The sequence below is a fragment of the Malus domestica genome, chromosome 04 (assembly GCF_042453785.1).
Source record: "Malus domestica chromosome 04, GDT2T_hap1".
In the NCBI taxonomy this organism is placed as follows: domain Eukaryota; kingdom Viridiplantae; phylum Streptophyta; class Magnoliopsida; order Rosales; family Rosaceae; genus Malus; species Malus domestica.
The window spans coordinates 3,076,628-3,091,384 of record NC_091664.1 but is presented as its reverse complement, the minus strand read 5'-3'; the positions used below and the strand labels follow the sequence as shown (position 1 = coordinate 3,091,384).

Below are 14,757 nucleotides of genomic sequence, written 5' to 3'. Positions count from 1 at the left end.
ATTACTTCGTTCGTGAAAGCTAAAGGAATAGGACCGAAATCTTGATCTATCGTCGCCACATTCTAATGTATTGAATGATGCCACAATGACAAACACCACATGCCATGTACTACGGAAAACTTCATAGATGCTTGGTCAGGACACAAAATCTGTATAAACGTTATGATCTCTTCTTGCCCATTATGGTTAAAGAGGGACTCTAATTATCAACCGTCACACCATGTGCAGAATCTTCCCCTATGTTCGCTTTTGTCCCAAGTCTAGGATTAAGGCGAAAACAACTCTCACTTTACATAATAATTACCATAGCTAGAGCCCAGAGGTCGATTGTTGGGGAAGGGGGAATTAGTACAAATTGAAAGTTTAGAGGGGCATAAGAGAAGAAGATGAAACTTGCGTGTCGAAAACGTAAGGTCTGGATTTTGTTTACTTGCAAGACAGATTTTTGGGCCCGAGATTTTTCATACTGCAATAAACTGGACCCAAGCCCAAGCCCAAGCCCAAGATCAAGCCCAATAAAACAAAAATATGATGAACCCAGCCCATGATTAAAAGCAAATAACCGCGTTAAGGCGGTGATGAGTCTTGCAACATCAAATTCAAACGGTCGTCTCTCACTCTCTCTCTCTCTCTCTCTCTCTGTGCTCTCTCTCACAGAGGTCGAATTTTTCAGCGCAATCAATTTCCGGGTTTGGTTTTTTGGGCGACGAGCTTCGGTCTGTTCTCGGATCGGAGGAACCCTAACGAGCAAGCGAAATCGAAATCGAAATCAACTTCCAGGTTCCCCTTTTTCTTTCCTTTAATTTCTGGCTTTTTCTTTCTCTACTTTCTGGCTTAATTTGCACTGCACCGTGCGAAAAAGTTAGGGTTTTGTTTCTTGATTTGAATTGTAATCCCATTTGAAAATGGGAATGCCGTTGGGTTATTGGGGTGCGCCGTTGGGTTGTCGGTTTCATCCAACTGATCAAGAATTGGTCGCTTCCTATCTTCGCGTCAGAGCGCTCGCCGGAAAGCCGTTGGGAATTCCCTTTATTTACGAGTACAATCTCTTTGGCCAAACACCACCCTGGGTGGTTTGGGAAAACTTCGGCGGGAATTCCCTACTCGATCAGGACTTGTTCTTCTTCTACGAGCTGCGTTCTAGCGGCAGCCGCAGCAAACGCCAGATCGAAGCTGGAGGCACTTGGAGCGGAACATCCTCCGACAAAGTTTTAGGCTTGGACGGAAATCAAATCGGGGAAAAACGGCACTTCAAGTATACAAACAAAGGCTCTGAGAACAATGGCGACTGGCTCTTGGAAGAGTACAGTCTTCTTCCTAGCGCAGTTGCTGGCGCAAAGGTGGTTCTTTCTCGACTTAAAAGGAATCCGAGGTCTAGGTGTGGAAACAGGATGGATTCCTCGGTTCCAACTCCTGAATTCAATGAGAAGCCACCAGTAAAGAGGGCAGGAAAACAAGTATTGAATGAGAAGCCGCCGGTTAAGAGAAAGAGAGCAAGAACAGAGGAATTGAATGAGAAGCCGTCAGTTAAGAAAGAAAAAAAAGAAGTGGGATCGCAAACAAATACTAGTGCGAGTGTGGTCGCCATTGGTGAACTACAAGACTGCCCTAGTACAAGCAGTAGTCCTGATGAAGGAAATAGGATGATTAGTGAGACTGCCAATGATGATCAGGAGTGCATAAGCAACATTCACGGCAATGTGAAGATGACCGATTTTTCTGTTCACGATTATGTGCCGCTGATGAGTGATGTTTATTCTGATCCAATATGCTTGGGTGGTGAATATGGTGCTACTACTAGCGATGAAGAAATTCTTTTACATGCTGAAGAATTTCTTCTAGGCTTTGACCAATGGTTGGGAACGGTTGAAGGTGAATCACCACAAGAACATCCTCAAATTGACGAATGCAGCCAACCGTCGGATGGAATCAGATACTGGACGGACTGCTTGTGGATGAGCGATTCTGTGAATGATCAATAGAGGAGATGTAGAAGGGACGGCAGCTGTCTAATTTCCACAGCGTCAGAAGCACAGTTTTTTATCAGGAGAAACTTTAATCGTCTTTCTTAGTATATATTTTATTTTGTTTGGTTCTTTAGTTAATTGAGAAATTTGGTGTAGGTGTTTTCCTTGGCTTCCTTCTCTGCCTTACTGATCCATTGCATGCCTCTTCATTTTGCAGCCAACGGGTCTACTGTGTTCTCCCATTCATGTACCGAAGGACACATGTCCTTATGTAAATTCTAGTTTTTCTGGGACGTGGTTGAACGGTGAAGCTAGTGACCCCTTGGATGATCAGTTTCCACTGTGTATGTATGTGTTTCTAGGATCAGTGCCAATTTTAATGCACTGAAAGCTTATAATACAATTCTCTTCTGCCCAACTTTCTTACTTTCTGTTTATTTCTACTGCCGGAAGGTATCAAGGTTTGGTGATTTCAATTACCATACTCAAATCTCTTTTTATTTGAAAATCAAATTGATACTTTCTGTTCCTTTGAATTACTCCCTCTGTATGTGTGGTCGTGTGAGTGTGTGCGTGTTCTATTTATTACACTTGCATTTTGATGTCAGAATGGCGTGTTTAGTTTTCATGTCATGCTTGCCGTTCTTCTTCGCTTTTTTGTGAATGTGTTGTTAGTTTTTCTGGTGATGAGGACAATTATGATGTTTCTTGCCACTGCTTCTATGGCTTTTGCTCGACTGTATGTTTTCTCTCTTTAATTTTTAGTCTTGACACCTTAGCAACAACTTGTCTATATTAGATGAGGGACTTTCTGTTTTTGGCCTGCAATGCAATTTTCTTACTGTAATTTTTTGTACTCAATCTCTTACTATAATACTATAATACTTGCTGTGTTAGTTTACGTTTAACTACTTTTTTCATTAATAAAGTGGAAGCTATGGGCATGTACAACAATAAAGATATACATGGAACAGATTCAACGCCCCGTGGCGCACTGGTCCAACAACATAGTGTCATGTGTAAGTTTTTCTTCACATGTCAAAACATTATTGGATTTAGATGTCACGGTGACAGTTAACCCATTCCATGTAAGCTTGGAAGTATTCCTGAATTTACAGTCAAGATTGTTCCGTTCTGTGCATTGTTTTTTCTGTTTTACAGGTTCAGTAGTCCAATAGTCTTAAGGCTGCTTTTCATGGAGCCTCATGTAAGTCCCTCTCTCTTTTAATTGTTCACTGAATTTTTTTTATTCTTCCTTGGCAGTCGAGGCAAAAAACTCATCCGGATCTGCTTCAAACACGAACTGTGAATGTTATGTTTATGTACTTAAACAGAAGTTTCCTGCAAGCACACATACCTGCATACTATTCATATATACGTGGGTGGGTTCATGTGTTTACGATCTTCATTTTTGAACGGAGTAGCTGGTAACAGACGTGTTTAACAATATGATCTTGTTATTGTAGAAAAATAGAATGATATTTAAACTTTTGTAGATCTGAAATAGTATGATCAATCTTAATTGATCAAACTCTGATGACAGATGCAAGGAAAATCGTATTATGTTCATCGATGCAAGGCTAGATATTAAGCTTAGCCAACTACGCAAACATGATGTTTTATGTGCTTTCACATTGTAGGGGACTTGGCCGGGGAACGAGCTACTTGGACTTGATCAGGGATATGAGTTCAGAAGGTTTAGCAAATAATTTCAAGGCGAAGAAAAGCATCATCGAACCGTTGCTAAATAGTTTGTACAGAATGTGATGATTCATTTGTAAAAATATTACCCAAAACGGGGTTACGTTACGTTGTTCTAATGTCTTTTCATTAATCTCCGTTACTCTGTTAGAAAATGTGCAGAAAAGCTGGAAGTAGCAGTATGAATTTTGTTTGAGTTATGCATCTGAGGTTGTACTTGCTGTGTTAATTTACGTTTAACTACTCTTTTTGGTAATAAAGTGGAAGCTATGGGCATGTGCAACAACACTTTTGCAATTCTGTGGGAGGGGAGGGTATGAGGGTAGTTTGGGTAAGTTAGTTCTAGGATATTTCTTAACCAACAAGCATGTGGATGGTGTTTTTAGTTAAAAGTTGTGTTCAACAAATTGTGGGGAGTCCATAGAACCACTCAAGAGGAAGAAAGAAAAGAAAATGACGAAGAGAGAGGCCCCACCATGCCATGTGACAATCCAAAAAGGGGTAAAGACTTACATGGAACATGCTCAACGCTCTAGGGAGCACTGATCCAATAATGTGTTGTCAGTGGCGGATGCATTGAGGGGCAAGGGGATCAGCTGAGCTCCCGAACTTTTGGTGAATGTCCATGAACATCTTGGTGCTGCCCTTTTGAAGATTAGAATTTATACATGCCGTCTAACAGTTTGATAAAATGTCTGAAAAATAGTGAATAAAATGGTGATCTCAGTGAATAACAAAGCATTCTTGGACAAACATATTAATGGGATGCAATGATATCAAGCATTGTTAGTGTGTTCAAGCTAAGTGTGTTTCTTTGTTAAACATTCATATGGGAGCAGCCTTAGAACATATTAGTTACCCTCGCAAATGAGGCATTAACAGGTGTGCAGTATGCCTTGCCAAATGACTTCAGGCCTACTAAGACTTGATGAAATGGTGATATGCATGCTATTTATGGTAAAAAAATTTGCGCGCTACGCACGCTATTCTTACTGACCCTCATAATATTATTTCCTGAATCTGCCATTGTGTATTGTCATGTGTAAGCTTTTCTCCACATGTCAATGCATTATTGAACTTGTATGACACGGTGACGGTTAACTGATTCTATGTAAGATGTTGTCCAATAGAGGCCCACCATATGTTCAAAATGACTACAATACCTATATCACATAAGCCACGTAAAACAATATATTACTTTATCCTAATAAAACAATATTTTACTTCATCTTAATTTTTACCGCTGAGGCATTGCATTTTTTTGGAATTAAAACAATTATTACTATGTAGAGGCAAGTTTCTTACAACATGAACTAGAAAGATTATAACTTTGGTATAGTATGAAATTTATTCATATACATATAATTGGTCTAAGTTAGGATCAAATTTTTTTTTATCCCAATATGGAAATTATTCTTAAATAGTTGATTTTTAATGGGCTGTCTGATCATCAAGCAACATTACAAAATTAAAATGAGAAGACAGAACAAGAAAATCTGATTTCAAATGAAAATGTTACTAGCATTCTTGCTTAAAGTCATGATAATAATACTTAACGATTGAATGATTGAGGCTGGCATCATTCTACATGCATAATTAGTTGACGCAGACAAACCCGTGCTACTGTATGAAGATTCATGCATGTGATTGGTCTGACTTCTGTGTCTCTGAGAGAGAGAGAGAGAGAGAGAGAGAGAGAGAGAGAGAGAGAGAGAGAGAGAGAGAGAGAGAGAGAGCAATATGATCAACACACAGAAAACTTGGAATTGTTGTCAGCTTTTTCGGGCACTGACATTGGTCATGTGAGTCTGCTTGTATGTAAGGGAAACATTGTACGTAGAAATACTGGCCCTAAGTTCCTTTTCCATATGCCTTTTTTCCCTTCCAATTGCATGTGACTCCCTCCGCTCTCTAACAACTAACAAGCAAAGAGATTCATCGATTTCATGGCTACAGTGTTATTATAACGTCTCGTACTAATAACATAATATATGTTTGTTTCAGTCTATATAGCGTTATTATTGATATAGGGCATCATAACTCGTGTTATCTAAGTTGCTCTCTTCCGAAAGAACATCAACCACATAAAAAGCTTGCTACTCACTCAACCCCATCCTTCCGCTCCTCCTAATTGTCTCTATATAAACCAGACGCTGAAAGTCTGGATCCAACCACTTTAAGCTTCTTCTCACTTGATATCTTACAGTCGAAAGATCAGCAATGCATTGCCAACCAGCTTTCATGCTTCTTCTCTGCATTTCTCTTACACTTGCTTCTCTTTTCCCCCATGGTCTCTCTCTCTCCCCCTCTCCCTCCCTCCCTCCCTCTCTCTCTTTCTCTCTAAAATTTACTTGGGTTTTAATTAACTTGGTTAATTTTGATACATATATGTGTATATATATGTTGCAGGATGGGGAGCAAAATGCAGTATCAATGAGGAAGCTCCAACAGTGCAACAGACCCAAGTGGTGTTTGGAAGCTCTCCCAAATTCATGGTGGAAGTGAACAACAAGTGCCCAATGTGCCCAATCATCAACGTCCATTTGAAGTGTGGAAGCTTTCCTCAAGCTCTGGTGAATCCCCGGCAGCTCAAAGTGCTAGCCGTCGATGATTGTGTCATCAACGGCGGGTTGCCGTTGGCACCTCTGCAGACGTTTTCCTTCAATTACTCTCACCCAAAGTATCTCATGTATCCTAAGATTTGGTACTTTCAATGCGAGTGATTTGATGTAATTAAGTGATTAATTAGCATACACTAATTTCCTTTGCTTTTAGTACAATTTGTTAGTTCATGTGAATTGTTCTTCTTTAATCTCATCTGCATGGAGCTAGTAGGGGATTAGATTAAAAGGAAAACTAATGAAAATAGCTTGAAAACTTTGAGTTTTAACGATAAGGACAAAATAAAGGGTAAAGTGAATAGTACCAGGATTGACTTTTCAGTGTAAAAATGTGGTTTTTCGTTAAAGTGAACAGTACCGAGAGCTTTTTGTTAGAGTTCCCTAGATTAAATGGATCAAAACAGCATTTGTTGATCCAAAGAAACCAAATTGATGATAGAAGCTTTAAACTTGCTATGTAACTCAGAATTTAGGATAAAATTTGGGGGTTTTTTTTAGCCAAAATGGTCTTTGAGATTGACATAACTTCTCACTTTGGTCCATGAAATTTAAAATCAATAAAATTGGTTCTTGAGTTTGTCCAATGTAAAAATTTTTGGCCATTCCGTGAAGATTCTCCTTTAAATAAAGGTAAAATGACAAAAATACCCTCAAAATTTGTCAAATCATTTTGACCCATTGTTTATTAAATTGAGGGTATTTTTGTCATTTTGGTCCTTCTTTAACCGTGGTTAATAGTGGTTTCAAAGAATAACCAAAATGATTGACAATTGACAAATTCAGGAACCAATTCTATTGATTTCAAATCTTAAGAGACCAAATTCAGCAACAATTTCTGGATAAAAAACCGAGTTTTGGGTACTCCTCCCTTTGAACCCAAGTTCGAAAAGACATGATCACAACCAAACGTAAGATGAATTTACTATAGAATATCGGCTAAAAATGTTTCATTAGCTTCAATAATGCGCATCCTTTTTCACCTGTTGCACGATCCACCCAAATTATTATGCCAAAACGTGGGCACAAATTATAGCTTGGGCCATATTTTTGTCTAGTGTTGGACTTTTATCATTGGCTTGGTTTTGGCATAACATGCCCTCATTTCCTTATCCGGACAAACGCTGCAAATTTGTCATTGACAACTCAATTGTTTTCATCTCCCGACCAACTTTGTTTTTCCATGGTATTCTCTCCCTGGTCTACAAAGCTGTCACATTTCTTTCGATTAAAATGTTGTCGGGTGCGCGTCACACCGCACCTAACTCTGTCTTTCTCTGGCCGTTGGATGGAACAAATCAAAAGAAAAGAAAACCGAGGAATATGATTACGAAGAAAGTGCAAGAGGTAAAAAAAGGATAGCCAAAACGTAAAACTTTAGATCTTACATTAGCTCCGGTAAAGTTTTCGCAACTGTAACGCAACACACGATGATGTGAAATTTAACATGCATCTTGTATGTGCGGATGAAATTAACTATGTGGGCAATTCATCTGGGCAATACAAACAATGAAGCGATAACTGGCGCAGCCATCGAACCACTGGATCGAGTCACAGAGGACACAGAACCACTGGATCGAGCAACAGAGGACACATATAGTAACGATATTATGTACAATTATGTCAGGACCTAAGTTGAGACAGTTCAAGACTTGAAAGCATATACAATATTCTCAGAAATCTTCAGAAATTCACAACGGGCAGAAAAATACAAAACCCATAGCGAAGCTTCAAAACCATAAGTCTATCCTAGCTTGTGTTTTCACCTTTGGCGTTAATATAGACCCGCAAAATCACAACCTTTCTATACACCATGTCAAAAACAGTTTTCATAGTATTTTCTCTATTTTTTTTTTTTTTTTCTTTCTTTACCTTGAAATCTGGCTGTCAGTATTTTGTTTTAGCTGTCCTCTTCACTAAACTAGACTGTGCAGCAGCATGGTTAGCAACACGAAGATTATAGCCCATCGGGTATTCAAATAGGGAGCAGAAGAGGAAGAAATATAGTGGGAACCTACTAAGTGCACTGTTCCACTCTGTTCATCCTGTACCTTAATACTCGATGAGCCTGAAATTGACCATAGAAAAGTTCAGATTAGTAAAAAGACGAGAAACTCACATTTGACAAGTGTCTAAAACTGTCTCTGGTAAGTAACCGGTAAGCCTAATTAGGATGTACTCATATTACTTGAACACAGAGACATTGAGAACAGAAAATAACATGATACTCACAGTTATACTCGGTCCATCCAATGACTTGATTCTCAAGATCATATAGGACTAGCTTGTTTGAAAGTACCAAATCTGCAAGAAACACTTTAAATGATCAAGTCCACCGGGAATTTCATGCAACTCTCTTGTGTCTTGCTCGTCTCATATATCATGTCATTTTAAACTTTATAAAGCTATAGTTACCCAGTCTTTAGTTGCATTTGGAGATGATTCGCTTATACTGAAGATTAACCATAATTACTTATAATACTACACACAATAAGTGTGGGAAAGTTGGCTATATTTATGATACATGGAATCGTAGTATAGAGCTAAACCCAAATATTATTCTTTATTAAGCGAAATTTTACATCAAATAAAAAAAATGGACATACGGTCTAATTGGTACATTTGGTTCAATTGTTCCATTAGAATCCTCAATTCCTCATTGGCATCCCAACACTGAATCTATGATATCATCTTACCCTAAAGTAAATGTTACTATGAGAATCACAAGTATCAATGACTACTAGAGCAACGGTGTGAGTCAGCATGAACTGTATTACAGTCCTTAAGTTTCAAAAGAAAATTTCCATATTTTCCTCATAAGTTTTTTTTTTTTTTTTTTCTTTTTTCGTTGAGTGTTTACCAACACCTTCTGATCCTTAATATTTTTATAGGCACTTTGTTTTTGTCCATCCTTCCTTTTACATTCCCCTTTCGTAATAAGTATTTGTTTCTTATCAAAAAGCAAAATAATCAAGACACCCTTATGTGACTCCTCTATTTACTAGATTTCTCGTGACTATAAATCTTTAAAAGAAGAATTGATATTACAATTACTTACAATACCTAAGAAAGTCTTGCCTTGAACTTCGGAGTATAAGCTATAACGATTCTAGACCTTTTATTTTGGAAGTTCTATATTTACTCAAGAAACTGAAAAGTCACTCCTTAACACAAACTAAGAATGAGACATTACCTCCCAAAAGAGTCAAGTTCTTCCTATCCCTTGATTGTATCCCACTGTTTTGCCAACCAATACACCAAAAGCCTTCCTGTAGAATAATAGATTATAGTGGAACAGAAATAAAAAATTATCAAAATGAGAGGGCAACAATACTTGCATTAATAGCTCAACCAATATTTATCATATTTTAAAAAACAAAAATAGTAGCAACTGAAGAAATATAGTAATTGTTGGCCTTTTTTAATTTTTTAGTTGGAATCTCCCTTCGATGGACAACTTGTCCGGTTTCCTCAGCATCCTTTTCCTCTTTTCTTTTACAGGATTGCAGTTTCTTATAAATAAATTAATAACAATAAATTTGATAATTGGTACCACGGGAATAAGTATGCTAGCTGGGCCCATAAACTAAACACACAGAATACTAAAATCCAAAGCCAATTAGTTGGTAATGATATGAATGCAAAAACAAGCTAGTAATACGGGTAAACCTGAATAAGAATTAAGAACAACTTATCAATAAAGCCTGAAAAAAATTTCAGTATAATATACTTACGTAAGGGAACAAATAGTCATGTGGATAAACCTTCAACGAAAGTGAATTTTCAAAGTAAAAGGTGACCACAGGAAACCCATCATCAACACTGCAATAAAAAGCAAAAGGTACAAATATCAGGGAAGCGTCCTGCACTATACAATTTATTTATTTTGAATAAGAAACACAAACATAATGGACAAGCATTATATAAAAGCTAAAAACTGCCGGTCGCTTACCAAATTACATCTGTTCCAAATGAACAAGTTCAAGATAACGAATATATTGATTTACATCCACACAAAAACAGATTTACTTATATCCATTTTAACATTTACGGCTGTGGCATCCCTTCTAAACTTATTGCTCGTCTTATCTGATTCCAGTTAGCATTTAAGCATCTTATATAGAGATCCAATCAGCATTTTCTCTCTGGAATAATATATCACTCCAGACAAATCTTAATCTAATGACTCAAACATTCAAGATATTATAAATAATCAAAATTCAATAATATATAACTTTCTTATCTGCTATTACTCCTAAAAGAAAATTCACAATGGAATACACCATACCTTCCTGGATACTGGAAGCATGTATACTCTCCGTGAACAGTTTGAACATTCAAATCATTCTGCTGAGCGATAATCTAATAAGAAAGCATTTCATTCAATACTGATGTAAATATTCACAGATTAAAAAAAAAAAAAAAAAATCATATTTATGAATGGAAAAAATGAATGACAATCTCCAAAAGAGAAGGTTCTTGCATACCACATACCTTACTTACTAAGGGCTGATAAATCACATCCGGAAGATAAGCCAATGTCGTACCACTGTCAATTATTGTCCCTTTTCTATCTCCCGCTTCAAATACATCTGTTGGAAGACTTAGAAAAGAACGGCCAACTTGAACTGCTTTCATGTTGACGTTGTAGTGCGACCTAAATTTTTATAACAAATTGCAGCTTAATTTTCCAACAAAAGAAGAGCATTTTTTTCTGGTGACATTCTCATAGATGCAATTGAAACATATTCTACATTTGAGAAAATATAGAAGTAATAATATTTGGTACTTCTTATAAGGTCCTTGAAAGCATTTTTAGAAAAGAAAGGGCAGTGATAACATAATGTTAAAAGTCCTAATCCTAAAGATAAGAAGATATTAGACATGTTTCAAAAGAAAATATGAATAAGATATAGTACATAGATAAGTTTTTCTAGCCCTTTTCAGTCTTCTTTGTTTTATTGCTTTTGAATTACTATAAAATCAGAAATTATCTTCAACAATCTAAGAGAATGGTTGAATTGAATGGCTGTTACAGTTTATAATATTTACAAGTTTGAAAACTTAATAAGAATAAATGTTTGCACTTGTTGTTTGACTTCTTAGGAAGCTTGGCTTTTAATCTGAGTCATATTATAAGTCTGATGATTCTCCTCTAGTTTTATACATACCTAACATGCAAAGAAAAAAATTAAAACATATAATACCACTAAATTAAGGGAATAAAAAGTACTAAAATAAAACACCAGTTTTATCTAGCAAGAAAACGACCACAAAATACCACTTAAATGTACATAAAACAGATGAATGAAAACATTACAATATCAAAATGCAGAATAGAATACATACTGGTTTGGTACCAAGGGAGTCATGTTAACTTTTGGTTGTACAACACGCCCGATAGCAAAGATACCACCTCCATTCTTGCCATCTAAGCAATGAGCAAACATCTTCTTCACTTTCCCAGATGAAGCTAGCTGTGAAATAATTGAGGAATTTGATTTGCCAAAACCAAGTATTCCATCAAGTGCTCCTTCCCCAGATGAGCCTAGGTCACCAGATTGTGTAGCACCACACCTATTTCACAAACGTCAATACAACCATACGAATGGTAACCATATTACACATATACATGCACATGTATATGGGCACACAATCGAGAGAGAGAGAGAGAGAGAGAGAGAGAGAGAGATTGTTTTCTCCTATCAATCAACAACTGTTAGATTGTTTTCTCCTATCAATCAACAACTGTTTGTTCACTTTCTTTTCCTTTAATAAAAAGTAATTTATGACAACAAGCAAGTAGGTGGAATATCATTGTCCAGCAAGGGACAAGCAGTCCATCCAAAATTTATAAGAAGAACAAAATACTACACTGTCCTAATTACACAGTTCAATGCAAAATAACAGCTGATGGTTTACTTTGACCATTTTTGTGATGATAAAAGTATTTAGTTTTGCACACATAGAGCATAGGAGTTACAAAAACTTCAGCAGAATTAAATGGGGGAAATGAACAGAAAAGGAGAAAAGGAAAGTTCAAGCAGTTAACCTAACTTCCTCGTTAGGGGAGGAGGACTTTGTTGAGTTGGAAGAATAAAATTTTTGAAGATTTTGGAAGACCATATCATTGATTTATCCACTAAGAGCTCATTTATCATCAGCCTGACCCAAAATTATGTTTTATCCCCTCCATTTTTTCCCAAACTTACAACCCTCCCACCCTTGAACTAAATTCTCCTTGTACCATAATTTAGAATCGGTCCGTAGTTACAGCTGAAAATTGCATATCTTTGTCTTTTATGCACAGAACAAGTTTCCTCTCACTACTTTGACCACTAATATTCTCAACATGGCTGAATTAATATTGATTTGAGAACTTGTTTCTCCCCATACAGTTATGTGTAACTTTCCACGCATTAGTCTCAATGAAGCATTTATTCCAATCAAGTACAAAATATCATACCAAGTAGGAAGAAATTACCCAAAAATGATGCTCCCATTGGCAGACGTAGTTTCAAGATCACCGGATACTCGATCATAAAACACAATATCCTTGACAAAGTAACCGGCAGTGGAGCTGCCATCCCCATATATTTGCAGGTAAGGGCATGTCATATTAGCCGTACATCCAGACAGCGGACCGTCATTTACCTCCAAGCAGAAATCTTGATTACAAGGAACCAATTTACCAGTGGAAGACTGCTTAACATCGTATAGAGTAAGATCAATCTGCCATTGCCCAAAAACCGAAATAAGCAAAACACAACCAATTCATGGGGCAAAACAATAACGAAAACCCGAAAAGAAAACGATGTAAAGAATCAGATGGAGAGGTCTCAATCTCATACCCCAAGTGTGCTTCTCTTTGGGCAATCTCTGCATTGGATACAGTTGACCCACATAAGATCACTGCCTGTATCAACTTGTACATAGTAGTCCTTGATAGGTGTTCCAATTCCAATTTTGGCATAGTATAAACTACAAATTCCAAAACAAACAAAAGATATTAACAATTACCCAACTCAAAACAACACATAACATATATATATATACACACACACACATATATGAAGGATTGGGGAGAGAAGAAATGGGTACCCGACGGCATCAGGGCGGCCAGAGCCGCCCAAGGGGAGGTCAACGCCGGCGAGAAATCGAAGAGTCCGCTGGATATCGTGAGCTTTAAGGGCGCTCAAGGAAGGCTCGCGGCCGGCGTACTTGTACTTGACGCTGAGAAAGGCGTTGTTGAGAGCGAAGGCGATCGTGATTTTGGTTGAAATCAGGAGCAGGAATAGCAGGGAGAAGCTGGCGCACGAGCTTCTCAGAGTGGCCGCCGCCGTCATGATCGACACCGTCGTTGAAGCCATGGGTTGTTGGGTGGCAATGGCATGGAGGAGGAGACCCGGAGAGGCCAGAAGCGAGAAAGAAGGAAGGAAGGAAGGAGGGATTTGTATCGCCTTTTTGGTTTTCGGTGTTGGCTGAGAGGCAAGTTGGTGGGAGGCGCATTACTGTGGTGGGACCCACCTACTCGCGTACTGCAAAAGTCGCGAAACCAACTAATAACTGCCTTCCCTTATATTCATTTCTTTCTTTTCCCTTGTTTGGCATTTGAAAATCCAAATTTGCCCATTTCCCATGATCCTTTTTTGTAATTTACCTTTTGCTTGCAACTAAATTATTAGGAACTTTCATTTGCGCTAAGTTTATTTTAATAAAAAATTATCTAATAATTTTATTTAATAAAAAAATTAAATATTATTGAGTTTTTTTTAATAAAAATAACAAAATAACTTAAATTCTAATAAAAATGACACAATTTTAATAAATAAATAAAAAAACTTGACGCGCGAGACTCGTGCGTTCATCATAGACACTGAACGGTACTACATTATTTACTGATCCAATTTCATAAATAATGTCTTCTTTTTTTTTCCACTTTCAAAAATAATGTCTAATTTTTTGTCATGTTCATAAATAGTGCCTAGTTATTGGGTCTAGTTTCATAAATAACATATAGTAATTGATGCAGTTTCATAAATAGTTTTCACCTATTGGTTTAGTTTTGGAAATAGTGCCTAATTTTTGTTTTTGTTTCATAAATAGTGTCTACTTATTAGTCCAATTTCATATATAGTGTTTACTTATTGGTCTAGTTTCATGAACAATGTCTACTTATTGGTCAAGTTTTATAAATAGTGTTTAATTCTTGGTTTAGTTTCATAAGGTTTGAAACTTAGACACTTTTTGGTCCTGTAAAAGCACCCATTGCGCTGAAAACGAAAAGCCCAGAAGTGACCCTATAGATCAAAACCTTTAGAAGATTATGTTTTCAGTAATTATATTTAAAAAGTTTTCAATTACCAAATTAAAATTTCCTCATATTTTTTACATACCTACAATAATAAATGTAATTCTCCATCCAATTTCTTGAGCTTGGGCGTCATTTTGGATAAATTTTTCCTTGTGCC

The 14,757-nt window shown here is 37.0% G+C and overlaps 3 protein-coding genes across 6 annotated transcripts; 2 read left to right on the top strand and 1 right to left on the bottom strand.

Moving 5' to 3' along the window:
• The first annotated feature begins 577 nt into the window (after positions 1-577).
• Positions 578-3,872, top strand: LOC114822091 (NAC domain-containing protein 41-like). 4 transcript variants are annotated; one of them, XR_011579880.1, is made up of 5 exons: positions 578-780; positions 2,185-2,315; positions 2,897-2,986; positions 3,129-3,174; positions 3,608-3,872. XR_011579880.1 is itself a non-coding variant. In XM_070820421.1 (3 exons), exon 1 carries the CDS (start codon positions 906-908, stop codon positions 1,980-1,982), a length of 1,077 nt encoding a protein of 358 aa, XP_070676522.1. In that variant the 5' UTR covers positions 581-905; the 3' UTR covers positions 1,983-2,986; positions 3,231-3,349; positions 3,608-3,872. The 4 variants fall into 4 exon arrangements, 3 of the variants coding, with proteins under 3 accessions (XP_070676522.1, XP_070676521.1, XP_070676520.1); XM_070820421.1 differs by lacking the exon at positions 3,129-3,174 and adding an exon at positions 3,231-3,349 and having other exon boundaries at positions 581-2,986; XM_070820420.1 differs by having other exon boundaries at positions 581-3,174.
• Positions 3,873-5,745: 1,873 nt separating this feature from the next.
• LOC103400654 (uncharacterized protein At1g05835) lies at positions 5,746-6,442 on the top strand. Its single transcript, XM_008339322.4, has 2 exons — positions 5,746-5,958; positions 6,078-6,442. Exons 1-2 carry the CDS (start codon positions 5,889-5,891, stop codon positions 6,389-6,391), a joined length of 384 nt encoding a protein of 127 aa, XP_008337544.1. The 5' UTR covers positions 5,746-5,888; the 3' UTR covers positions 6,392-6,442.
• Positions 6,443-7,881: 1,439 nt separating this feature from the next.
• On the bottom strand, positions 7,882-13,821 carry LOC103400655 (aspartic proteinase 36). Its single transcript, XM_008339323.4, has 10 exons — positions 13,388-13,821; positions 13,138-13,267; positions 12,771-13,018; positions 11,636-11,863; positions 10,781-10,943; positions 10,575-10,648; positions 10,021-10,108; positions 9,480-9,555; positions 8,519-8,590; positions 7,882-8,354 (listed from the first exon to the last, which is right to left on the bottom strand). The coding sequence occupies exons 1-10, from the start codon at positions 13,654-13,656 to the stop codon at positions 8,203-8,205; spliced, it is 1,500 nt and encodes a 499-aa protein (XP_008337545.3). The 5' UTR covers positions 13,657-13,821; the 3' UTR covers positions 7,882-8,202.
• Between the last annotated feature and the right edge of the window lie 936 nt (positions 13,822-14,757).